This window comes from Terrapene carolina, unplaced genomic scaffold (assembly GCF_002925995.2).
Source record: "Terrapene carolina triunguis isolate 2854851 unplaced genomic scaffold, T_m_triunguis-2.0 Scaffold179, whole genome shotgun sequence".
NCBI classification, from domain to species: domain Eukaryota; kingdom Metazoa; phylum Chordata; order Testudines; family Emydidae; genus Terrapene; species Terrapene triunguis.
In genome coordinates, this window is record NW_020664530.1 from 8,920,496 (window position 1) to 8,947,926 (window position 27,431).

The 27,431-nt window shown below is 40.3% G+C and overlaps 1 protein-coding gene across 1 annotated transcript; it reads right to left on the reverse strand.

Moving 5' to 3' along the window:
• Positions 1–4,663: 4,663 nt before the first annotated feature.
• On the reverse strand, positions 4,664–20,763 carry LOC112107987 (insulin-like growth factor-binding protein 3). The gene is made up of 4 exons (XM_024201931.3): positions 20,116–20,763; positions 15,992–16,218; positions 14,533–14,652; positions 4,664–5,396 (listed from the first exon to the last, which is right to left on the reverse strand). Exons 1-4 carry the CDS (start codon positions 20,492–20,494, stop codon positions 5,271–5,273), a joined length of 852 nt encoding a protein of 283 aa, XP_024057699.1. The 5' UTR covers positions 20,495–20,763; the 3' UTR covers positions 4,664–5,270.
• Positions 20,764–27,431: the final 6,668 nt, after the last annotated feature.

The following is a 27,431-nucleotide window of genomic DNA, read 5'->3' on the forward strand; positions in this document are numbered from 1 at the left end:
AATAATTTAGACATCAATGATTTTAAAATGCACAACTTGCCCATAACAAAATGGTTACATTGGTTACAAAATAGCAACCCCTATAAACATGTCATTTTAAATATGAAGCTCTGGCGTCCAGCAAAGTTGCTCAGCACTTTTCATACTTTAACTATAATTTGCATGGCTAACAGGTAACGTCTCTGTGGAGCCATCCATGGGCACCCAGTTTTAAAGAGTGAATCTAGATACCAAAAAATGATTTCCCAGAAGATTTGTAAAACCATTACTTAATGTTAGGGCTCAGTTCAATAAAGAATTATGCTGTGTTACTGTTTCTATGGCATTTAGTCATAAAAAAAAAAGTTCAGACTGTACTAAAAACTCATTAATTCTGTGGTTTTGGTATTCATTGAAGCCTCCTTTACCCTGTCACAAATAGCTACCATTATGCCCTGAAGGATGTGCATGCCAAAATGGTGGACAAGGATATTCTGAGCTCAAAAGATTATAGCAAAGTAGGTTTATTTAAAAAGGAAACTTTCTCAAATGGCTTGAAAGATAATAGAGCTGCTTGCAGGCAGATTTAACTTGCATTCTGGTCATTTATGGGGACTTATTACGCAGCTATTTATTATGCTGGTTAAAATCAATATGTTCTATATTTGGTACTTATGTAATACCTAGAGATGAATTATCTTTCAGAAAAGCCATCATTCACAATATGGACATTAAGATTAACTTTTGTACTTCTCTGCACTACCTAATGGGAAAAAAATGTCCAAAATAATCATGTTTTTCTTGAGAATTTTACAATGTTTTCATCTGCAGTGTTTCTAATTCTCAGAATAGCGTTTCAAAACTATTAGCTAATACAAGTTTGCTTAATAAAATATTGAGCAGAAGATAGAGAAGGCATGAAAAACAGCAGTAATTTATCTAATACATTGATTCTATTTCTGCCATTAATAACATAGCAACTGCAACACATTTTTACTGAATAAAGTCCTCCACTAATTACAGCTATTAACAGGACTAGTTTTTTAACATATGGGTGGGGTGAAAAGAGATCTTTCCCTAAACTGATATTGATTGACCTATATATATTTGCATGTTCGCCTGATTCTGCCCACATTCTACTGCTCAAACATAACCCACAAATATTTTGTGTTTAAATTGGGCACTCATTATACAGTCCAACTCCCATGCAACATTCCGTGGGAAAATCATTACATGCCCATGTACCTTGTTTGTTGAATTGAACCCCTGTCTTAACCGAAATAGTAACATGAAAAAAGCACAGTTCATCTTCATTTTAATGAGTGTTTTTGTGATAGCAATAAGGTTACTTTGTGTTTCACACCAAGAATGTTGTCTGCTGGGATACTTGTATACACAAACTGCAGTGTCTGGTATTAGAGTAAGTATACCATGGTCATGTGAAATATATAGCAGTCAACTACTCATCAAGGAAATGGTATACACACACACACACACTCACACACAAGAGAAACATTTTATTTACTATTTTTAGATACATTCACCTTTTTTTTTAATAAAGTTGAAAAGTTGACTGGCTGGTGCATAGCCATAAAATCCTTTTTACTGCTAAGGTTATGTGTTTTGTATGTCACAAAAAGACTAGAATCATTAACATTGCACAGACATGCAAGTTAATCAATGAATCATATTTTAAAAATAATGTATGTGTCTCCCAGGTTGCCTTAATGAATTAAGGAACTTGTTTGAGCTGTCAAAGATTTTGCATTTTTGTAAACTATCAATGGCTAAAGCTACGTTTTTGTCGCAGATATTTTTTAATAAAAGTCATGGACAGGTCACGGACAATAATGAAAAATTCACAGAAGCCTGTGACCTGTCTTTGACTTTCACTAAAAACACCCATGACAAAATGAGTCGCCTGGGCAGCTGGGGGTGAGGGGGGAAGCTCCAGGGCCCCCCACCGCTGGCGGCTCCAAGCTGCGGGGGTCCCCTCTGCCTCCTGCGCTGGCAGGGAGCTCTGGGGGTCCTCCCTGCCGCCCGCCATGGCTAGGAGCTGTCGGGGTCCCCCCTGCCGCTCACAGCAGCCAGGAGCTCCGGGGGTCTCTCCTGCCCCCGCCGGTGCCGGTGCCGCCAGGACCCCCAGACCCTGTGCCGGCTGTGCCGGAGGCGTCGAGATGGTAGCACAGGGGGGTAATGGGCCTACCCCCGACCCTGCCGGTGCCGGCGATGCTGGCAGGGATACAAACAAAGCCGAGGCTACCTAAGTCGCCCTGGAATGAGACCCTTGGCTGCGACCTTGGCTTTGATGAAAAGCCCAGAGAGTCCAAAAGGGCCACTGCACCAGGGGCTGCCATTGGGCAGGCCAAGGCGCCGGGTAAGGGTGCCGGTCACGAGTTGATGTGGACCGTCTGCTCCTACTCCTCCAGGACAGACACTGACTCTGCGGTGTCTGAAAACAATAACCATGGGGGGAGTGGTACTTTTAGGCACCGAGTTTTCACGCTGAGGGCTCAGGGCTCAGGGTGGTTGCTGGGTGTACTCCGGTGCCAGGGAGTGGCGTGCTGGGGTTGGAGATCAGCGGGCCATCATAGCAGCCTTTCCCCTTGAAGGAGCCTGGGGAACTACCATTGCCATCAACCTGTCCCGTCTGGGAGGCGAGAACGGTGATGTGAGATGAAGCCACGAGTGGAGTCGGGACGGTGCCGTGAGTCCTTATCCTTACCCAGCCCTGGTGCTCATGCTGACAGTGCTGGAGCGCTCTGCACGAGGAGGAGGTACTTAGCGCAGGATCCGCCGACCCAGGGTTGGACTGGGGGCAGAGTGCTGCCTCCATCAACAGGACCTTCAGGCACTGCTCTCTCTCTTTTAAAATCCTGAGCCGAAAGGTCTTACAAATGGCACAATGATCCTTCTGATGGCCCTCTCCTAAACACTTTAGACACGAGGTGTGAGGATCGCTTCTGGGCATACACTTGCCGCAGGCTTCGCAGGCTTTGAAGCCCAGAGACCCCAGCATGCCCCGGCGTCAGGACAGCGTAGGAGGGGATTTCCCCCCACCCCCAAAGGAAACTTATCTAATACTAACGAATTACTAACTACTCACTATTAACGAACAATGGAAAACTAATGGAGAACAATGTAAGAAACTGCTAAATGCGCTTGTTGAGACAAGAGCACAGGGAAGTTCCAGCTAACCATCACTGGCGGTAAGAAGGAACTGAGGGGGTGGCGGGTTGGCAGGGCTCTATATTGAGGGCCATGTAGGTGCGACTCCAGGGGGCGTCCAGGCCCACCCAACAGATGCTGCTAGGGGAAAAACTTCTGGCTACCATGCACGTGCGTGCACACACACCTCATTGGAATTGACATGAACAAGCACTTGAAGAAGACTTATTATTATTATTACTGAATATTGTTAAATATTGACTCCATTTCATGAATCTAGCCCTTAGTTTCATGTCTACAGTTATATGACATAATGCTGCTGTATACAATATCTTCCTCGTGTGACAGTATGAAGGTAGATTGATTATAGCTTTAAAAAAGTGTTATTTCAATGTTTTCTTGGTAAAACTTTTACAATTGCAGTATTTTCATCCATTCACAAAGCTGCCTGAAACCCAAATATTCAGGACTGTACACATTTTGGAGTAACAATTATTTCACAAACCTGAGTTTGGGTTAGGATTTGGGTTAGGATTTCAGTTTTAATGATGATGCAAGATCGTTTTGTTAAGATTATAAACTGAGAAACTGCATGGGATGCAAGTAAGGCTGTTCAGATAGCCCAAGCCAAATACAAGGCTGGTGGGTGCAGTCACAAAAACTACCTAATTCCTGACTCGCTAAATATTGAATAGGACATTCAATTAATGTTGATTTTTTTTTAGTTACACCACTTACTTATATGCAGTTTGTAATAAACTATTATTACTTTTCAAATCTTATCCCAAAAGGAAAAGATGCTCAATTCCATAGGCCATATCCCACTACTGATTTTCATGTAGACCTTCCCATTAATTTTAATGGGAATCTGACTCCAATAGATGCCATATGCCAGATATTTGAAAGAACCACAAATTAAGAACATAAAACCTCTCTTCAGATTGAAAATCTAAGTGAATTCATGACAGAGAGACATATTTTTTCAGAACCGGATGGTTACTCTTCTGCTCTTAAAGGCAAGCAGACAACTCCCAATGAAGTCAGTGGAAGTTACGACCATGCAATGTAAGAGTCCTAAAATTTAGGTCTATCTCCTCTTTTCTGTATATGTTTGGCACTGACTTTAATAGGAGTTCCTCATGTAGAATGAAGGTAGAATATCTAGTGTTAACAGTTTTTAAAAAAGGGAAGAAGGGAAAAAATTGTGTTAGAATAGCTGAAACGAGTAGGCGAGAAGAGTCGTTTATGGTCAATTTCAATGCAACTATTAATTGCTTATCTAACATCTAAGTACTACAGTGAGGTATACACTAGAAAAACCAACAGAAAGGTTAATTTAAAAGTTATTTTGATGGTTTTAGCTACTTCAAATAGGGAACTCTGCCTCTTTAGGAAACTTTTTCTTCAGCCAGTAAAAATATATATGCCATTCTATTTACAATCCCCTTTGTTTTTTGACTTGCATGGATTCAGCAGCATACACCAAAATGAATGTGTAACATTTGGTATTCACATGTTACATTTAAATAACGTTTATTAAAAAACAATTATATTAAATACAGACTAACAGAATATTCATAATATACTTTACAGAAAAAAATAGCCATGTCTTTATTTTAGAAACACGTTTCTTTAAAAAGTTCTTTGAGATTTTTATAAAACATTTTACCCGTGAAGATAAGTGTCCCGTCAGACCTGTATAGAAAAAGCTTAAATTTTAAATCCTTGGTTTTTTTTAATATTTTTACAAGCTTACAATCTATAAATTCTTTAAAATAAAACACAGTATCTTTCGGGATCAAATTGGTCACAGGCCGTTATTTTAAAAAGTCAGTGGAGACTCCCTGAATCCATTCTGAAGTGCCTTTTTTTCTTTCTGGGGATAAATAGTGCAGATTTACTTGGGAATTCAGAGCTCCCTATGTTCTATAGAAAGCGGGAAGTGTGTCAGTGACAGGGTGCAGCTGCAGAGTCCATAGAGTCAATGAATCCCCCAATATCAGTAGGAGGCAGAACTCGTAACTCCAAGTCCAATGCAGTCCATGCTTTTTCCCCAGTCCCTCCAAGGTCTCTGATGGGTTGAACTGCCACACACAGATTCCACAGGAGATGGCACCAGCCCCTCATTTGCTTTCCAAGTTGTAGCAGTGGACATCTCCTTTTCCTTTCCCATCATATCCAGGAAGTGGCTGTCCATATTTATCCACACACCAGCAATAGCCTCTCTTTCGGCCTTTGGATGGGCGGCACTGAAACAAAATGAATGTAAGGTTCAGTTAGCACCATTTTTTGGGGTACAGCAGGGGTTCCAGTTAATTCTAATCTCTTTGATAGCTTCAGTAATATAACATGGCCAAATCAACACTGCTCATGCTGTGAGTAAATGGAATTCCGATTACCAGCACAAACTATTATAATGATATTTTATTTCTACTGCCAGCCAACTATTAGGGATCTAATAATCCTACAATAAAACTATTCTTAGAAGCACAAAAAGGCAGCTTTATAAACCACTCCACATGATATTACACAGCACAGTTGTCCATTATTGAGCAAAACCAACTTCAATGACACTACTTGCAACTGTAAAGGTTGTAGGATCAGGTCCTTTATTTGGGAAAAAACTCAACAGATTACTCTTGTCATACTAAGGGAGCACATGTTTGGCAGAGACTGCACTTGCAGCAATAACACCTCAGCTTGCATCTGTTTGACAAAGGCATTTCAGTACTGTAGTTGACGTTTATTAGCAGATATATAATACCCTGCAACAGAGTTATCACTTCAACAACTGCTAGGTATATTAGAACTTTACATATATAATTTCCTATAAATAAGGTTGCCTGCATATTAATCCATAACCTAAATCATTTCTAGAGAAAGCACTTGCCTAGCAGGACTAGTTATATATACAAGCCAACCTGAAATTGTAATACATAGTGTGTGTGTATGCTTTTGCTATAAATTATTTATATATCTATATAAAAGCTAAAACTTTCCCTAGAAATAATAATTTAGTACAGGAAAGATGGAAAACCAAGCACCCAAGAGTTACAAAGAGAATCTAAGGCAGCATACATAGTTCCTGATCACATATTGCATATTACATTCGCCAGCTAGGCCCAGTCCAGCTGAAAGGTACCTCTGTAACTGTGACGGTTTTCTTCTATTATAAGGGGAAGCACCTCTCTCTAATAGTCGTGCAATGTCATATTAAGCATTCGACAGTCAACTCCTTCCCAGGATGGAGTCACAATCTATGTCAACTGGACTTGTGGGATTTTATGGTTGTAGACTCACTGAATGACCTATTGCAGAGACAAGTTCATCAGAGCTACAATGACCACCATTTAGTTGGTGACGAATTTTAAAGAGTCTGTGGCACAAATTTACCAGGCTCTTGCTAGATGACAACTACAACAGATATGTCACCTAGGGACAAGAACAGAGAAGCCACGTAGCCTTAAGACCTTGCCTGCCCTCTGCCACCAAAAATAAAAATACACAAAAAAAGAAGCCTACCTCCACCTTCTTTAGAGGGAACAAGAGAACTCATCCTCCATAGCAGGCGGGTGGGCTGTGTACATTTCCAGCTCATGTATTTTATTAATTGAGGATGAAATTTATCCATGTTGAAAGAGTCTGCAGAAGACCTATGCAGGCACCAATTAAGCCCTCAAAACAAGGTTTAAGTAGGATTTAAATGGTGCATAGGCCTCTGCATAGGAATCCATTTCACCCTTATAACATAGCTGATTGGTCCATGAGCCAGGAGCCATTAATTTTCCCATCTAAGGCCGCACAGTGCAGCACATACAGTCCCTGCTAGTTGAAGACTGTGGAACATGGTGAGCTCATTTGCTCCTTTATCCCTACCCCTAGCCAGCTCCACAACTCCTCACTATGGACTTTTGGGGGAAGAGATCTCTTTGGGGTTTCCGTCGCTGGAAAATTTTCTTTGGATTCCATCATCCTGCCATGAAGCGAACGTCACCCACAGCTTTTCAGGGCTTGCACGGTTCAGAAAGCTGGATATTGTGCTGTACAGACTCCTCTCCCTGAGGAATGTTTGCTTTTACCATGTTTATTATGGTACATGAACTAAGAGCACTCACTCTAACTGAAAATAAGCAGTCATTTAGATTCATTGATCCCAAAGGCCAGAAGACGATTATCTAAGTCTATATTCTTGCTATATCTTTGGGCAGGAAGACCAAATATCATGTCACGTGCTGAAATAACACAAAGCTTTCTCTTCTTCAGAACCTTTCTTTTGCAGCCATACTGCATGCAACAATCTTAGTCACTTAAATGGCAGTTGTGCCAGAAGAATGTCTGCAAGATCAGGTCCAAAGTAAACAAATGCTTGTTTTCTGAGAGAGAAAAGCATCACTGGCCAATCGAAAAAAGAGCTGCATTAGTAATTTGCCTAATTATCTGATTATCTTTATTTGAATTACAAGTTAGCCATTCAGTCAGTTGTCCTTAAACATGAATCCAACATGGATTTTATCCTTTTACATTATTTAACAAGCCCATTAATAGCCTGATCCAATGCCCATTGAGTCAATGGGAATTTTTCCATTAACTTTAATGGGCATTAGATCAGGACCTAACTGAAGTGCTAACGTTTAATCCTTAAAACTCTTTGGCGTCAAAATAATTTAATCCACAGTCCACATCTCTTTTATTATAACAAGTTCATAGATCGGGAAACTAAGGCAGAAATTCTTAAGTGATTTTCCAAAGGACACACAGTCAGTGTCTGAGCCCAGAATTAGAGTGAGGATTTCCTAACTCTCAGCCTGGTATTCAGTCCACTAGATTGTACCTCTGCTAATAACTGTAACATATCCTCCTTGCTTTTAGAGGTACTGTATGAAGTGTGCTGCACAAATCTCAATGGTTCAAAGGAACTGACTTTGATTACATATGGATACATATGTAAACCAAATTATCAGTTTAAAAAGTTGGTCTCATTTTTAATGTCATTTTATTTTCTACAATCTCATCACTGACTTTCAGAATTAAATACAGCTAGAAGCCACCTTTCATTTCTTCTAATTAGCTTGTTTTGGGCAAAACTCTCAGATCTGCTGTGTGCCTTAGAGATAAGCAGCAAAAATAATGCTTTGTCTCCAAAGCAACACAGAAATGTTTTTCAGATCTCTCAAGTTCAAAATAAGGATTTGCACTGACTGCCCAGGACTGGGGCAAGGGTCAAACATATCTCTCATAATAGTTTTATCTGGCCCAAAAGGGATGTTTTTATTCTAAAATCCCATATTTTGCATTCTCTTGCCCTGACATCAACTGAAATGATAGACAGTGCATATCAAAAAGACATCTCTTATTCTGTGTTGTGTATACCAGTGGGGCCAGATTCTTGGGCTCAGCTCCAGCTGCTTTGTGCTGCCTCAGAAGTGCAAAACAGCTGGAATGATGCCCTAAATGGGGCAGCTGAGGATTTCCTGACAGAGGGGCCAGATGCCTGCTCCGTCTCCTCCACAGCGGAGTGCAGAAGGGACATGGCAAAGCATAAGGGCCACCACTTAATTCCTGGTCAGTACAGTCGTCCCTATGGGACTGCAATTGGCATAACTTGGAGCAGCCTTTAGAAAACTCTAATTTATAGCAAAGGTTATTTTGGCCTCTGGCTGGCCCAGGATTGGGGGAGCTTTGTCTTAAATGGAGCTATGCCAATTCACATCTACTGAAAAGCTGGCCATTTATGTGGATTTGGGATAATTCTTAGAGAATCTTAATTCTATCAAAAATTGTTTGCTTGCTTGAGACAGACATACTCCCCCACCATGAAACTAGACCCATATACCACAATTCTATCGTACAACCTTACATAAATGACTTAGGCATGAGTAAGTAGGGATCAATGTCTAATAGATCTGGTGCGGTATATAATAAACAAAGGGGTCTTATGCTCTGGAGGAGTCCCTCCAAATTCCTCTTTATCACTTCCTCTCTTTTACACGATTTACTTAAGGATTGAACACAGATTTCTTTAAAGCCCATCAGTGTCACTCCTCACTTCCAGGGGACATGATGACAATGACTCTGTATCATGTTTCCAGGTTCTGAGGATCTAGGAGCAAAAATTAAATTAGGGACTCAAACTCTGATCCCTCTACTCTAGAACAACCACGAAGCCAGCCGTCCAGTTTTACCTTTAAACCGATGTTTACCAAGAAGCATCGGGCAAGAAAAGTAAAGTAAATAACAAATATTCATTTAAATGGACAGAGAGTGGAGGGCAGAATTCCTTTCAGAACTGTTCATGTAGCTTCCAGTACCACTGACTCTCCTATTTGATTTCATGTTGTACATCACATGGCTTGGCAAGATGATAAGTTCATATTGGCAACCACATTTATCTGATAATTTCCCCGTGCTCCTGATTTAATAATAATTAAATATAAAAAAACCCAAATATAAATACTTTAAATTGCTTTACATGATGTATCTGGATAGATAAAATTCCTTTACAGCAAACCTCTCACTCATTAAAACTACCCCCGAGGGTGTCTGGAAAGTCAATTACTAGAAAACCACAAATCAAATCATGAAGAACAACTGCATTCAACATGTTCCTGAAGAGCCAGTCAGTGAGGAAAAGAGGTGGTTCATGTGAACATGAAGAGGAAAGCTTTCTTATGAAAAACTTTATATGGCTCTTCTAGATGATCATGATACTTCACTAGATTTATCCCAAACCTATCACTTATCTGTAGACAAATGCTGGTCCTTCATAACTAGGGCCCTACCAAATTCATGGTCCATTTTAATAAATTTCATGGTCATAGCATTTTAAAAATCTTGAATTTCACTATTTTAGATATTTAAATCTTAAATTTCACAGAGTTGTAACAAAGCATGAATATTTATTGAAAAATGGCAAAATATAAATATGTAAAGCCCTTAAGTCAGCGTTTCTCAAACTGGGGTTCCTGACCCAAAAGGGGGTGGCAAAGCTGTTGGGGGGGGGTTCATGGTATTGCCACCCTTACTTCTGCTCTGCCTTCATAATTGGATAGCTGGAGCACGGCGGCTGCTGGCCAGGTGCCAAGCTCTGAAAGCAGCACCGCCACTAGGAGCAGTGTAGCCTTCAGTGCTGGATTCCTGGCCAGCAGCCGCTGCTCTCTGGCCACCCAGCTCTGAAGGCAGTGCTGCCACCAGCAACAGTGCAGAAGTAAGGGTGGCAATACTGCAACCCCTTTACAATAGGCTCGAGACCCCCTTTTACGTTGGAGAAACACTGTGTACTTGTATATACTTTTACCCTATAGTACAGGGGTCAGCAACCTTTCAGAAGTGGTGTGCCGAGTCTTCATTTATTCACTCTGATTTAAGGTTTCGCGTGCCAGTCATACATTTCAACATTTTTAGAAGGTCGCTTTCTATAAGTCTATAATATATAACTAAACTATTGATGTATGTAAAGTAAATAAGATTTTAAAAATGTTTAAGAAGCTTCATTTAAAATTAAATTAAAATGCAGAGCCCCCCAGACTGGTGGCCAGGACCCGGGCAGTGTGAGTGCCACTGAAAATCAGCTCGCGTGCCGCCTTCGGCATGCGTGCCATAGGTTGCCTATCCCTGCTATAGTATAAAGGAGTATAGTATAGGGTAAAAGTACACAAAAGACCAGATTTCATGGGGGATTGGTAGGGCCCTATTTATAACCATATTGTTTCTTTGTGTTAGTTCTGCCCTGCACTGCATAGCCTGGCACTATGCTGAAATACATTGTACTACTGGACTGTATCTGTATCTATATCTATCTACAAACATACAATTTGCACTCACAAAGTGCCTTTATTTTCTTAAGATCTCAGAGCATTTATTAACATTTTATTTGATTCTCACGGCACCTTATGAGGTGGGTACTAATATGACATTAAGCTGATGCAAAAAGGCCCTAATCATGCAATTTGCTCTGTATGAGCAAATGCTTATGTCCATGAATTCAATGGGGATCAGTTTAGGCATGAGCGTGTTTGCCTGTGTGGAGCAGCTTGCAGGATCAAGGTCCATATCAGTGGCAGAGCCAAAAAGAAACACTGGAGGAGTTTTGATTCCAACGCACTGTTCTAACCATTACACCACACAGCTTCCGATATGATGGCTAACCTGCTTTGGTAAAGAATGAACTACTTTTACAAAATATGCAAACACCTTGCTAACCTTCTCGGGGAAGCATTCTTTGGAGGTGGTGTGCCACCATAGTGCACTGAGCTGCATATCCAGCTACTTTAGAGGTACCAGAAGAAAGCCAATATTTCCATCATTAAAAATGCCTGCCTTATAGGACAGTGAAAATAATATTATTTAGGGATGATTTACTATTTCCTAGTATAACATACTGAATTCTTCTGTCATAATGTGGATACTAATGAGTTACAAATGCTAAATGATGTTAATAGTAGCAATGTAGGAAATTCATTCAATAACCTAGCTTTATGTTATTCAGATTAGATACGTTCTCTCAGTTCCTAAAGTATCAGACCTAAATTTATGCTGCAAAAAGCAGGGCAATCACTACATTTTCCATAGGGCAGCAAGTGCAATCTATTATATATGTACTTATTTCTCATATCTATTGTGGTATTTAATTTTAGAAAGATATTGTAAACATATTATTTTGCATTTTTGTGAGCTGCAGACTGTACCCTTGACACCTACCCTAAAGTTAAGGCCTGCATTACAATTTGATAGCAGTACTAAGTGTTGGCACTAGATCAGCACTCAGGTAACCTATTTGCTCATGTTGATTCCACCTGTGCTCATTGAGGGCTTGATTCTGCAAGATGATGAGCTTCCCTCAATTCCTATTGAAGCCAGTGGGACATACAGGCATGTGGCAAGGCATCTGGCAGGACTGGGCACATCTGAAACTACCCCTCAATCCTTTGCCATAGATGCCACCGTGATAGGCCACTAAATGTAGTGCAGGAACTCTCTCTGAAATTCAGCAGATGCAGTTTTAAAGCTTCTGGTGGAACATGCACTACATAATTTAGAGTGCAGAAGCAGCTCCCCTTACATGGGATCTTCATCTTATTCTATTAAATGAACAGCTTTGAATGATGACTAGAACTGACATCAAGGTACACTTATTTTAATATCATTTTTTGGAGTGGGGAAGTGCCCAGGTTCCCCAATGGCAGAATTGCCATTGCTCAAAAATGCACCTCAACATTTTGGTGCCTGTGGATCTTATTATTTATTTATGGTAGTACCCAGGAAAGCACCTAGCACAGAGTAACACTGAAGAAAGAAAGTCCATTCCATAAAGAGCTCACAATTTGAGCTGCAAGTTGACAAAAGTACTGCAGACAAGTTCTGCAAGTGGGCAAAGTAGAGCATATTCTTTGGTCTTCTTTAATAGCTAAAGCAGCACAAGGACTATAGTATGTAACAAAAAGCATATCTCTTGGAACTCTGTTAAAATATCTATTGCTTTAAATAAGCTAACCACTTCTATGTCATAGGAACAAACACACAATCTTGGTTCCCACTCTGAGGGTCAGTGTTGTCCTTAGTCCACTGAATAACTTTCATTGAAATCAATGGCATTTTGGAATGAATTCAGATTGAGGACTGCCACCTGCATATGGCCCTACGTTAATTTACATCAAGTTAAAATATCATGGAACAAGAATTCACACCAGCTTAAATGAGACCTCCAACCCAAAAAAAGAAACTTGCCCTGCTTGAGAAAATCACCAGCTGCTCAGGAAAAGCTAGAGTGAATAGATGAGCTATGCAGCATGCCCTAAAGGTCAACAAACATAGGCACTGTCAGACCAGTGGAAGAAGTGTATTCTAGAGCCAGGAGCCCCCACTGTGAGTGCACATCATCAAATCTGCAAAAGTTGCTGATCTCAGTTGTTGAGATGCTACATAAGAGGAAGGGCTGTCTCTAAGGGTACACCTGTGCTGAAAAAAGGTGTGTTCTTAACTCATGTTACCTAACCTGGGTTAAAACAGCAGTGATGCCATGGCAACTTGGCTTTTAACTCAGGTTAGAAGCTTGAGTTAAAGCCTATGAGGCAGCCTGGGGTTGAACTTGAGCTGCTAACCCAAATTAAAAGCCGAGTTGCTGTGCCTTCACTGCTACTTGAACTCAAGTTAGCTAATGCAGATTAGCTAATCAAGTTAAGAATACACAGGGTTGTTGTTTTTTTTGCAGAATAGACATACTCGAAGAAATCCATGATCCAAGCAACAGAGAGCAGCAGGACTTAAAGTGAAGTCCATGGATGAGTGGTAGCAAAGTTGGGCCGGCTGCTCACTTCACTTTCATTTCCAACTGATAAAAAACAGTAGAAGACAGCTAAAAATACATGGAATGCTTTTGTACTATTATTTTCTCGTGTAAGCTGTGGTTACCACAGGGATGTGAAGGGAGAAGTGGGTCTGAGTAATCACGAAAGGGAGGGAGAAGGTGCACCACAATACAAATTCTCTTTAAAGACGTGATCCAGCCTATGAAAAAGCTGAGAACCCCAATATAAAGCTCTGTAAATTTAAAACTAAACCTTGAATTGCACCAAGAAACTAATTCAGAGCCACTGCAATCTACTAAACATTCGAATGATGGGTTCTGACATGAAAAAACACTAAGCAAGGGCCCTGATATTTATTCTTCACTAGCCAAAGTTTCTTGAGAGCCCTTCATGGGCAGCCTAAGAAGAGCATGTTGCAGTAGTTCAATATGGAGATAACAAAGACATGAATAGCTGTGGTGGTGTCTGCATTTGTCAAGAAAGGTCACGATCTCGTAACCAAACACAAATGGAAAACCAAAGTGGTTGAGAGACCATCGTTACTGAAGAGTAAATACTGAGTGTATCACTTTCACTATAACACGACATAGATTTTGGAAGTGATCTCTGCGGTGTATAAAGGACAGATATATGGCTTTCTCAAGTTGCTTTTTGTAATGTGACCTAATCCAGTTCTTCTAGGAACTCTTAAGCAGCTATTTACAATTCAAAGCATTGATCTATTACAGTCATATGGTAACTCCAACAGCTAGCACAGTGGGTTATTACAGAGGTAATGCTTTTTTTAAACTGATGGGCACTGATATCCAGGGCTCTGGCCAACCCATGTGTGATTGGGTATGAAGTTTCTCAGATTAATCTGTTGTCAGGAACGACAGCAAATAAAAACACTGTCCACACCTGACATGGCTTGGTGCTATGCCACCAAGTCCTAAAACTGGGGTTGAAGCAATGTTTCAGTGAAGTGCTATGTAATGCACATGAACATTACCAGTAATGTTAAATTTGACTTCGTATTAACAGATGACAATGTGGAAAAGCCTAAATACACTTACTGAAATGATCAAGAAATATTACTCACTTGCTTTTTCTTGTAAAATCCCTTCTTGTCACAATTTGGAATATGGAATCCTCTTGGACTCAAGACATTCTGGATCTTTAGGTGATTTAATGTATCTTCCATTTCTCTACGGCAGGGACCCTGTCAGTGATCATGTTTTAGAAAGCACAAATGAAATCCTCTCACTCAAACCCTGTCTCCTATATTTTTAAAAATAGTAAATCTGTAGACATTAAAAGCACTAAGCAGCAAAAAACCTCCGTAAAAATAGGGTGATGGATCTGACCAGAAATGAACAGAAAGATCCACACTTCAATTTTTAGCATGCTAGCTTGAATCCTGCAAGCACAAGTCTGACTACTGATAAGCTTGCTCCCAGTTGCTGTGTAGCCATACCCTAGAAGCCCTAGTTCTGGACCAGTGGCCCATAATCTATCAACAGCCCTCACAGTTACCTAAAATGACAATTGTGCTATACACAGATTTATTTTTTGGAAGAAGGACATTCTGAACCCCTCAGACACTGATGTGCTTTAACTGGAATGTCTGACTTCTCTGACTTCAGTAATACATTGAACATGCAGGAAAATCAACATTGCTAATTTATCTTAGCTGCCATATACTCTCTACTTGGAACTCACTACTTTTTATAGGTTTTGAAGCCTTCTTTTTGTAGAAGAAAGATACGTCTGGATCGCCCATGAATATTTTGATGAAGTGCCAAAGTATACCCAAGCAGCATTTTGTATGCCTGTTGGCACTGGTATGAAGATAACCAGATTGTCTGTCAAGAGCAGTACATGAATTATAGTTTTACCTGCTCACATTCCCTATACCCAGGCTGCCCTGCAAATCTTGCACATATACTGTAAATAAGGAATAAGAAACAGTGGCAGCTCTTATCCCTGTGGTCATTAACTGCTGACATTTTCAGTGTGACAGAGCAATCGCTACAAATCTAGATACAGCTTTGTGTGCACTAGGCACATTTGATAATCAGTCAAAAGCTGGTACTCAGTCCCATGCTAGAGCACTTTCCATACTTTGCTTCCTGGAGCACAGACTCAGACCTTTGGATTGAATGTAAGGCCTTTTTCTTTTTTGCATTACCCTTTCTTTCTTGCCAATGGGTAATCAAATCTAATCAAGCTGTTATTAGACCTACTCTGAATCTGTTCACACCCATGTGTGATAACTACAGGTGAGATTAACTTTTTACTGTGCAAGGTTTATTATTGATAATCAGATTAAAAACAAACACTAGGCCTCTGTGTTTTCCAAATGTAATCTGTCTGGCCTGCTGACCCTCTGTATTTGCATCTCCAATAGTTTTACTGGTCACACAGTCAGAACTCCTTAAATGGCTACAACAATTACCACCATCTGGTTTTCTATTTATCTTGTCAAATACAGCATGCCAAAAAAAAAGAAAAAGAAACATGAGAATGTATTCATCTTTTCTACTTATAAAAATACTTACATATTCAGTCTCTTGTTTGGATTCAGAAGAGAAATTCAGTGTATCTGTACTTTGTGAATCATATTCCACTTTGTACCGCTGTGTATTTTTGGCTTGTTCTTTCCTGATGATATCTATTTTGGTGTGATGTGGATGTGATTTGGAATCTGACACCCTGTGAGAGTTAGGGATGGCCTGATTCTCTATGCTACTGGCATTCTGGTCTTCTTCTGAATCACTGGAATTTCCTTCAAATAAAATAAATTCAACAAAGAAATTCAGTTAAGCCTAGGAGCACAATAACTTATTTTAAAAGTTTCTATTTTTTTCTTTTCTTTTTTATTAAAAAACACAGAAAGCCTTCAATGTCATAGTGTTCTCTGAGCAGCAATGTCTGTATTTCCTGAACAGAAAGAATTCTAATGTTCTCATGATTGAAATATCTCGTAAACTCCTAGTAATTCTTTTAAACTCTGTCATTCCACTGTCACTGTTGTTTGCTACTAATTATACATCTTTCTTTTCTACTTAATTGTATGAAAAATTTCATTTATACTTTACATCAATTTGATTTTTTAAACCACTGCTATTTAAGCTGAATATACAGCCAATTGCTTCCCTTAATTTGAAGTTTTTTCTCACCAGAAGGGGGCAGATTTGCACTGGGACTTCATCATTTCCAGAGTTTGGATCTGAACCAGAAATCTGTTATCAACTTTACCAATAAAAGACATGCAAAAAATTCAAATAATTTATTTCTGTCCTAGAACTGATTTTATTATCACTTAGTAACAATAATGAATTCCTGTAATGTCTTATGATGGTTAGTATTCTGTAAGGTAATGTCTCTTCTTTATATCTTCTCCAGGAAGGGAATTAACAAAGAGGTATTACTAAATAGAAGTAATACTACCATGTTGATTTTTATGGGCCTTAATTTTCTCCCACATACTGCAAAAATCTGGTAAGTTAAATTTTACTTAGTTGATAGAGAATTTTCCAATTTGATTCTATTTTTATATGAAACACATTTCAGATTATGAACACAACATTGCCATCCACTCTTCCATAGTATCAAAAAACAAGCATCCTGCTTATTTGCTTTTCACTCGGAGTCAGAAGAGTTTAAAAATATTTTCTATCTCTATCTACTTTCCATAGAAGTAAAAGAAAAGAAAGTGCCCCAGAATATTGTGCAGGCACAATGTTTCCATATACTTAAGATTATGTGTCTATGCTATACTATACTATACTATACTATACAGGACTCTTCCAGTGTAAATGCAGATGGCTGCATTTCCTCTAAGATATTTTTAAAGTTTATTTCTCTTTATCAGTTAAGTCAGACTGCTTGCTGCATTTCAGCCCTCTGGCTGCAGGCCATCTGAACTTTTTAAAAAAAGGAAGGGAAATCACATTGGAAATGTAAAATGATAACTGATGTTCAGGGCACAGATTACTTTTAATACCGTTGCTTCAATGCTATACTAAAGTTAAAGCATAAAATCTATATTAAAATAGTGCTAAAAGGCTCACTAAAAAGCACCAAAGCCAAGAAATTCAGATTAAGACTGAAAGCCTTCCTAACACATCCCACTGAGTCCAACAATTTTAGCACATATGGCACTAAGGCCCCTGCAATACATAGGCACAGGGAGGAGGAGGAGGGATCAGAGTTAACATCTTGTGCCAGTGGTTTTGGTGTAGCCACTGCTGGCAGTAGACATAATTGACCAGGAAAATCCAACTCCCAGCGCAAATGGATTAAGGAAGTTTAAGTCTTAACTCTGAATTTCCTGGCTTTTGTGGGTTTAACTCAGACTCTCAGCGGTATTTGAACATATTTTTTGTGGTTTAATTTCATTTTTTTTTTAAGTAGTATTTTTTTTCTCATTCTCAATATTTGGAAGCATTGATACAATAGAACATTATAATCTAGATCTCCTAAATCTAAATTATTTGCCCAATAGCATTTTGCAGCCATTCCAGTTTATTAACCATGTACATATAGATTTAGAAAGTATTTTAACAAGCATTATATAACCAACAGATTACAATGGCCACTTCATAGTTTATATAATTAATCATGGCAATCTGTTCTTAAGCAGTTCTCAAATCAGATTTAAGAGCTATGACTACAATTTTTTTATAATGTCAAGACATACTGTATTGCATAAGTTTATTCTATAGAGCTGTTGTCATGTTAGTTACATACCCATTCCTAACACATTCAAAGCCATCATGAAAAAAGCACAGGGAGAGTTGCTTTTTTCTTTTATTAATAATATTATAATAGTCCCTTAAAATGTGAGCTGTATTAATGCCAGAAAGATCTAACATGCACTAGAAGTTAGTGGCCTTCTAAATCTGGCATTAAAATGACATTTTAAAATATAAATCTATATAAAACTTTTTTTTAGCACTTGCTGTAACTTAACGACAAAAAACAATTTTACATGGTATTCTACCTATCTGTATATGTGGGAACAGATTCGATCCTATTCTGAGAGTTTGTTGTATGCTAGAATCTGTACTGGAAACTTGGATTTAGGATTGAAACTCTAGTAGTCCCTTAAAGAGGCAGGCACTATGCATGGCATTGGTTCAGCAGATTTCTTCCCTCTTGAAAACTAAGCACTCAACTTGTATTCCCAGGAAGGGGCCTACTTTTCACTTTATACACAGGGGCAAAGTTCCCACTGACTTCAACAGGATTTATGTCTGAATAAGGAGTGCAAGAGTAGGGCTTTAGTATTTTAACTATTTAGGGCTGAAGTTAGTAAGAGACCCGGAACAGAAGTGAGAGTCCAGAGCCATCTACCCCTTCCCTTCCTCATTATATATACAGTTACAAAATAATAATGATAACTGATAATTAGCGTTGCCAATTTCCACCCATTTGTATGGAAAACCCCCTCATCCAGGATTCCTTTTAAGGTAGAGTTAACAGCATCAAGCTCTTATGATGAAGGATGTTGCCATATGTTTCAATGAGGTTTAAAACTTCACTCAGCATGTTCTGAACTCTCCCTCTTTCAAGTTGTCACTGCTTGTGAGCAGCACAAAAATAATAAGGCATTTTGTGCTCCTGCAGCACTGGCGGCCACTTCCTCTCACACAGCTAAGGAGAGGCCAGCCAAAGAGTGCCTGCAACCCAAAAGAAAAACTCCACGCTGCTTTAAAAACAACCGTGCCAAACCTTTTAACGTGCTGTCTTATGAAGTAGATGTTACATCCTCGATATTGGTTAGTAAACTCTCTACTGAAATTTGTGCAAATATTAATTGTGCTTTCCTGATCTGAATCCCAACTTTCCTTGTTTCTAAACATTGCAAAATGTGCATGCTTACAAAAATTGTTCCAACCTTCCCTCCCTCTTAAAGAAACACACTCTAAATGGTTTTACTTACAAGAGAGTACTGGAAAGGTTAGTTTTTACCAATCGTTTATTTGCAAAAGTGTCCCCATAGTATTCACCCCTTTTAAAACTACCAGCCTCTGATGCTTTGTTTTAAATAGTCAATAACTTTCCAGCCTGGGAAAATATTTGTCCCATTGTCTATGTACTCCTTTCCTCTTTCTATGAATTTTATAAGCAATTCACTCATTTTTAATATCTCAGCCTGGCAGACCTGCCTCCTCAGTCACCCAGTTCAAAGGGGGAACGACTCCCTCATATATTTTTTAAAAAGCATCCTCACCTCTGTTGCAAGGAAGGATTTTGCAACAGCGGAGATTAAAGAACCTTTCTTTTCCTATCCCTCATCCAAATGATCCTAAACTTGACACATAGCCCTAGATTTGACCACGAGATCAGAAAACACAACCATTTATTTTGAAGAGCATGAATTACCACGTCAGTCTTAACAGTGCACCAAGGCTGGAGTTTTGTTTAAGAATCCATCCGCTAGGAGTTGGCTGCAATACTTGGGTGGCGCTTAACAGAAACATTTTTGCAGTAAGGGAGTGGTTTTTTGTTTGGTTTTTGGTGTGTGAAAACTAATTTTTTTTTTTGCATAAAGGCAACTGATTGATAGATTGATTTGCATCAAACTTTTTTTGGAGGGGCATTTTTTTTTGGCATTAAACAACACACACACACACAAACACACACAGAGTGAACGGCTGGAGCCTGGTCTCCTTACCTGGAACATGTGGTCCTACTCCTTGCAGCAGGAAGGTCCTCAGCTTGCTGCCCGTGGTCACGTTGGTGCAAAGCCCCCTGCCCTCCAGCAGCGCCTGCAGGGGTCTGAGCTCCCCTCGGCGCGGCTGGCAGCTGAGGCCGGCCCCGCAGCGCTCGCTGTAGACCCCGCACGGGCGCCCCTCCTGCAGGGCGCAGGTCAAGCAGCAGCCGCAGCCCGGCTCCCGCACCAGCTCGGAGCACTCGGGCGGCAGCGGCTTGCACTGCTCCAGCGCCCGTGAGTCGCAGGGCTCGCACCGCACCACCGGCCCCACCGCCACCGCCCGCCGGCTCAGCAGCGCCAGCGCTGCCACTGCCCACAGCACGCAGAGCCGCGACACCATAGCAACAAGCGCAGGGGGGGCTGGAGAGGGGACGAGGAGCAGCAGCAGAGAGAGCAGGACAGGGACAGAGCCGCAGCCACACGCGCACCTAGCCCGGGGCAGAGCCGCCCCCCGCCACAGGAGGGGGGAGTCACAGGCACTTGCCCCCCAACACAGGAGAGGAGAGACCAGGACAGACCCCTGCCACGGAGGTTCAGAGCAGAAGGCTCAAGCCCCAACCGCTCGCCCCCCTAACAGAGGAGGCGAGCCCAGGAGGCTAAAGCTACAGTCACCCCTTGTCTGCAGCTGGGACCCGCCAGCCCCTCACAGCCCCCCCGGCCCCTGCAGTAGGAAGAGCAGCTAGCGCCCAAGACGGCTTGTCGCTTCCTCCCCTCCAATAGCTCCCAGATCACTTGGCTTTCACACTGATTTCTTGCCGCAGACACAAATTTGAAAATAAAATAAATTAAAAAAAAATCAACAACAAAAAAATACCCAAACCGAGCAAAATGGTCTGGCTGGGAGGAAACGTGGTCCCAAAATGATCACGGAAAGAGAGGAGAGCAGAGGGGAAATGAAGGAGAAAAAATAAATTAAGAGAGCAAAGTTCCCTTCTTTTTATTCTCTTTGTTGCCTGCTATTGGCTTCTACTCTCAGTAACTCTGGGCTCCCATCTGTTCTCTCATTCAGCTGAACTTCTTGCCTATATACAACTCCTGCTTAGGACACGCCCCGGACTATGAATAATGAACAACTCTGGCACTCCTGGAGAAGGGGAGTGACTATCGAAATCCAGATTTCGGTTCAGACAGTACTGTAAGGCGGGGGGGACCCCATGGTTGTGCGTTGAGTTTAAGTGCCCTTCTGAGAAACCCTCTTTGAGGAGATGCGTTGGGACTGACTTTGGGCAGAGAGATAGGCTACATCGTATGCGTTGTGTTCTTCCCCCACTCCCCTTGGCACTGTGAGAGGAGACACGAGCAAAGCTAAATGAAAGTGCCCTTTTTGGATTCCTGTCTACAATCCTGTCCACATTGGAGCTGACTGATAGCCCAAGACAACCTGGGAGGCGTGTCTGTTATCACACACAGTCAGGTTTAGGACATACCTTAGACTAGCTTCCATCTCACATGACAGTTGCAACTTCTTGGGAAAATTGGAATATATATTTATTTCTCTCTCTCTCTCTCTCGCTCTCTCTCTCTCACTGGAACACGGTGCTTTCGGTGAAGCTGATGTATGAATGTTCCTCCTAAGTATCTTTTAAAAAGTGCTCTCTGAACTCTTAAGACTTTACCTCCTTTGCCAAGACCAAACAGTTTACATAACTACTTCCTTTTCCAATTCTGAAATTCAAAACTGGATTTTGCACAGTGAATTTAAACTGTCTTTTATCAGTGCAATTGCAACTTCTGTTCTGCTTGGTTTTTTTTTAAACCTCCCACTGTGTTTGATTATAACCTTAATCAAGAAAACTTTTGAAATAGCATAGGCAATGTTTCTGTATATTGTATCTAAATATGTTACATACTATCGATACTTAGACCCTAATTTGTTTATGTACATATGTATGGCCTTTCACTTGTAAACATTTTCCCTCGCGAGTGAAAATTAATAGCGCTTCCAAAATACTGTCTAGCAATACTCTTTCCTGTCATGGAAACGAAATGAACCAGAATACTAATCTGTTTCCAAACCATTTCTTGGCACTGAGATTCCCCTCTCAGTGATTCTTGTCAATCCGTTTGTCTAAATCCAGACGAAAGAGTAAAGGGTTTACTTTATTACCCACTTTATTGCCACCCTACATAGATCGTGTATTCAGAACACTGCACATTTAAAATAAAATGCTTTCAGCATTAAGGTCAACTTTCTAGTTACTCTTCCCTGTTCTTTATTCGGCGCCCATACTTTTCTGCTACAGTCCTAGGTGGCCCTTTTAACAACTTTAAACTAAGTCTGATTTTGTATCCTAAAGAATATGCGTAAGAGATCTTTATTCAAGATTTTAAATTTGAAAATGAATTTAAAGTGTACGGAGAGAGTGGTCTGCCTCATTTAATCTCCCCATAATGCACGATGACTTGCAGACTTCTTTGTCCTCCGGCTCATTTTATAAATTCACCAATAGAGGTCGCCGGTTGCCCAGGATTGAGTCAAGGACTGAATAAACTTGATTGAGCCCATTTACAAAGAGGGGATTGATGAACTTGTTCTTCTAAACTGAATGCATCTTGTTTAGAGACTGTCTCAGGAAAGCTTTCTGTTCCCTTCCCTCACCCCCACATTCTTATAGATGGCAAAGTTTGAAAAGCTTTGGGATCATTTTAGGGTTAGTATCAGGAGGATTCACAACATTGCTCAAAGATTAGGTCCAAAAGAAAGATTAGACCTTCCTCTTTTCCATCCCAGCAATAGCACTGCAGGGTAGCACAGTAGATCAAATATGTATAAAAGCATCATTTTCAGCCACAAACAACTTTTATAGTTTACTGATTTCAAAATTGAAGCAAAAAAGGTAAAGGAGACACTGAGCAAAAAAAAATACATAATACAAAAATAGCAATTCCCTTCCCTTGCCACAAAAACACATATAAATTGTTCTCAAAGTACACACCATTGTGTCTGGAAGTAACTTGTTCTTCATATTGCTTCATGAACATTTCCATCAACCAGCAACGTAATCCCCACTGTCAGTCCACCCTCATCCCTCAATTACAATGATTTGCAATCCTTGTGTACACTGTTATTATTTATTTCACTTTTTACCCTAGGAAATATTTGCAATGCCACCAAATAAAAGTATTTTAAGAACTACCTTTGGTGAAATTAGCTTATATGCCAATTGAATAATAAAACCTAGGCAACTTGAAGGTTTTACATTTGAACAAAAATTAGGAAATGCAAAAATTAAGATTCCATTACTAAAGAACCCACCCACAGGTCAGATTTAGTTCTATTGTGAGTATAGATCCAAGGATATGTAGTTGTACCCACTTACACCAGGGCTGAATTTGGCCTAACATATATTAAACTAACCATTTATGGGCATCATTCTACACTGATATACACCCAGTGCAATTCCATTGCAACAAATGGGATTGTTTGGATTAGAATCAGCACATAATTTGGCTGTAACCAGCAATCAATAATACCACCTGTACACATCAAGGCCACCAATCTAGCTTCCATTAAAGTCAGAAGTCTTGCTAACACACTGATTTAGCTAAATCGATTTAGAAACTAGCCCTCTTAAATCAATCTAAGAGAGTCTGCACAAGAAAGTTGCACCAATTTAGCTAATTCAGTTTCTAAACCAAATTAAAGCTTATCTGAACTAGAAAGTATAACCCCACGAGAGGACATAGTTACACTGGTATAAATGTGTTTGTACCAGTATTGCTTATTCCAGTTTGGGACCAAAATAAGCTATACTGGTATAAGGCACCTATATACTGGTATAACTGTGTCTACACTGGGGCTTTTAATGGTATAACTATGTCGACAAAAAAATTCCTCCCCTAGTTGACATAATCATACTGATAAAACTTTCAAGTGTAGATCAGTTCTTAATTAAATTGGTGCAATATTGGTGTATGGACAAGGCCAAAGTCAAAACATGCAATGCAGCAAGGTTAATAAATAGAGTCCTACCAAATTCACGGCCATGAAAAACTCATCACGGATTGTGAAATCTGGTCCCCTCCATGAAATCTGGTCTTTTGTGTACTTTTATCCAATAGCAGCATTTCTTAAATGGGATCTTGACCCAAAAAGGGGTCTCAAGTCTATTGTAGAGGGGTTGCGGTATTGCCATCGTTACTTCTGTGCTGCCTTCAGAGCTGGGCGGCTGGAGAGCAGCAGCTGGCGGGCAGCGCCACCACTGGCAGCAATGCAGAAGTAAGGGTGGCGTGGTATGGTATTGCCATCTTTACTTCTGTGCTGCTGCTGGCAGCGCACTGCATTCAGAGCTGGGCAGCTGGAGAGCTGGATGACAATACCGTGATCCCCTTACAATAGCCTTGCAACCCCCTTTTGGGTTGGCACCCCTGTTTGAGAAACTCTGCTGTAGGATAAAAGTACACACAAAAAACAGATTTCACAGGGGAGACCAGAATTCACGGTCCGTGATGCATTTTTCACGGCTGTGAATTTGGTAGGGCTCTAGCTATGACTGTGACATTTATGAAAATGGACCATGAATTTGGTAGGGCCATGTTTATAAAACTTTATAAAATCCTGAACTATTAAATTGCCACTCCCTTTCCTTTGTTTAAATTTGTAACCTTATTGCATGAATATAACTTTTGCATTTAATTTCCTTTGATTGTTTTTATTTTCAAAGACAGAAAGAAAAAAGGGGGAAGAGAGGGAATGAGGGAAAACAACACAAGCTATAGTATAGTACTTCACAGTTACAGAGACCTACAGTGAGCCTTTAGAGGCAGCCGTTAATCAGAAAGATGGGGGTGCACAGCTGCTCCACCCATCAGGAGGAGCATCAGACAGGAATTGTGCCTGAGAGAGTCTCATTTCCTCCTGTACTTCCCACCTGCATGCTCTGGGAGGGCTAAGTACTCTATTGCAGCCCTAAAAAAGATGCATCTTATTTCATCTCTTGCACCCAGCCACTTCTGCTAACGGGCGTCCTGGGTGAACCCACTCATTTCATCTCTTCCCCACCCACTTACTTGCTGGTTGAAGTGGTGCCAGGACTGCATTCTGCATGGGAATTGAAGCCTTGATCTAGGTCGCTCTCATGTGGCTGCACAAGGAGGCATCTGTTACTCCTTCTCATTCTACTGTACAGTCACAATAGGGCTAATGACAATCTAGACCACAGTTTTTTGTGCAGTTCCAGTGTACTGCAACTAATTATGCCACATAAAATTTAATTTAAAAAATTTTTATTGTGCATGCATAAAACCATCTTAAATCACATAAAACTTTGCAATTACTCTTTTCCAGATCTATACAGCAACTCTTCTTCATTGAAATCGACCCTCCTGTAACATTTATTGTATTAAAATTCAGTCATTCTTGAGCTGAGCACAAAACCCCAAATATTCAAAAATGTTAACTCTCAGGGTGCTTCTGGTTTTGGGTTCCCAAACTTTAGAGACCTGGGGTGAAATCTGGGCCCGCATTGAGGTTAATGGGAGTTTCACCATTGACTTCAATGGTGGCCAAGGCTTGCACTTGTAGGGTCTTATTTTTCAAAAAACGAGTGCCCACTACTTCAAATGAAGTCAATGGGAGCTGTAGGTACTCTGAATCTCAGAAAATCAGGCATTAGAAATTTCAAGTTGGGTATCCAAAATTAATGGGCACTTTTGAAAATTTTGGCCAAAGTGTCTTTAGTTTTAATTTACATGATTCTTTGTAGATAACTGGCTGACAGAAGTGAGGCCTAAAACTCAATTCAATGACATTTCTCTGTCTGTCTGTAGCAAATTTAGGTTTACTGGCAATTACCTTTAAAATTGGTAGAGGATCAGAGATAGAGAGCTCCCACTACCTGACAGCTCAGCCTACATAAGCGACAAAGTGCACTACCCTCTAGTTCTTAGTTACTACTTTTGTGAAGGCTCAAAAATATGCCAGACGTCTCACAAATGCAAGTAAAAAATGTCCCTGCTCTGGAGACCATATAATGTAAATTCAGCATAACGCAACAAATGAGGGTCATGCTTGTAAATAGACAAAAAGGTTAGAAGAATGGGGCGGGGGGAAATAACAAAGGCAGGATGTGTGTTTGTGAAGAATGCTTATCTAGACAAAGGGTGTGATCTGCAAACATATACAGATATGAATAAAGTTTTTCATGTGAGTAATCCATTGAAGTGTAACTTTATTCACAGGCACTGGTTTATAGAATTTGGCCGTACTTTGGCAACAAAGGCTGATATGAAGGAAACATGCTTCGGCAGTATTGCAGGGTGATCTTTCCAACACTTCTGTTTACTAAGTGATCCTTCCAGTTACTGCAATCAAAAAAGGGAGGCTAGCTCATAGATATTCCTAGTCAAAGAACTGAAGTAGTAACACTGTTCAACCTCCACATTCCTGAGTAGATTGTGCCTACTTCAGACACTTGAAGGAGGCTGTCTCCTTTATGCTTTCACAATATTTGTATAGTTTTTCATGTCCATAAAGTTTTCCCAACAGAACTGAAAGAGATTGAGGGGGGGAAGGGGGAAGCTAACTCTCAAGACTTTTCAGTAGGAGCAGCAAAGATTGCTTTTTAGCTAGAAATCTCCCATATCCATCCCACCACCAGCAATCTGGCTATTGTGTAATATTCAGAGATGCAGGTGGCAAAAGAAATAACAACAGGAGAAATGCTGCTGTGGCTTCCATGAGAGTGCATAGATGTGCTCAGAGCTACGTTTACTGACACACATGAACTTCTGTTCATGAATAGCAGGAGAAAGGATCAGATTCTGCTTTTATATCTCAAAGGGAAGGGAGGTAGAAAGACAGTTGACTCCGGATTGCCAAAAAAAAGAAAGACATTCCAGTTAATACAACGGAAGTAAGGAGCACTGACACTCTCCAGAAATGCAGCTGACTGTCCTTGGACACATTTACTTTTAGAACATTCTGCAAATTGCTGGGTCATGGAAAGTTCATGTATGTGTGTGTGTGTGTGTGTGTGTGCGTGCGCGTGTACACAAACCCAGAGATGTATAAAGGATATATATACACATTGATATACAAAGTATTTATCAGGATGAGTGTGAAATGATAGCATTCTTCTTTTATACCACTCCCCCAACCCATGATAGATTCAATATGTATCACATATATTTACAGAAAAGAAAAAAAAAGGTTTTCAAATGTTTTAGAGGTTTTCTAAAAAAAAAAATAATTGGTATTTTTTTCACCTCTCTTCAAAGTCAGGTGCTTTAGTTAGCATGAGTTCAACTGAGTCATAAAAACCTCTTTTAAAACCCCT

Excerpts from the sequence above, each read along its gene's own strand:
- LOC112107987 (XM_024201931.3), bottom strand. The coding sequence starts at position 20,494 with ATGGTGTCGCGGCTCTGCGTGCTGTGGGCAGTGGCAGCGCTGGCGCTG. Across the intron at positions 14,653-15,991 it reads CCAAACAAGAGACTGAATAT|GGTCCCTGCCGTAGAGAAAT; the intron begins GTAAGTATTTTT and ends GATCACTGACAG. Across the intron at positions 5,397-14,532 it reads GATTTTACAAGAAAAAGCAA|TGCCGCCCATCCAAAGGCCG; the intron begins GTGAGTAATATT and ends ATTTTGTTTCAG.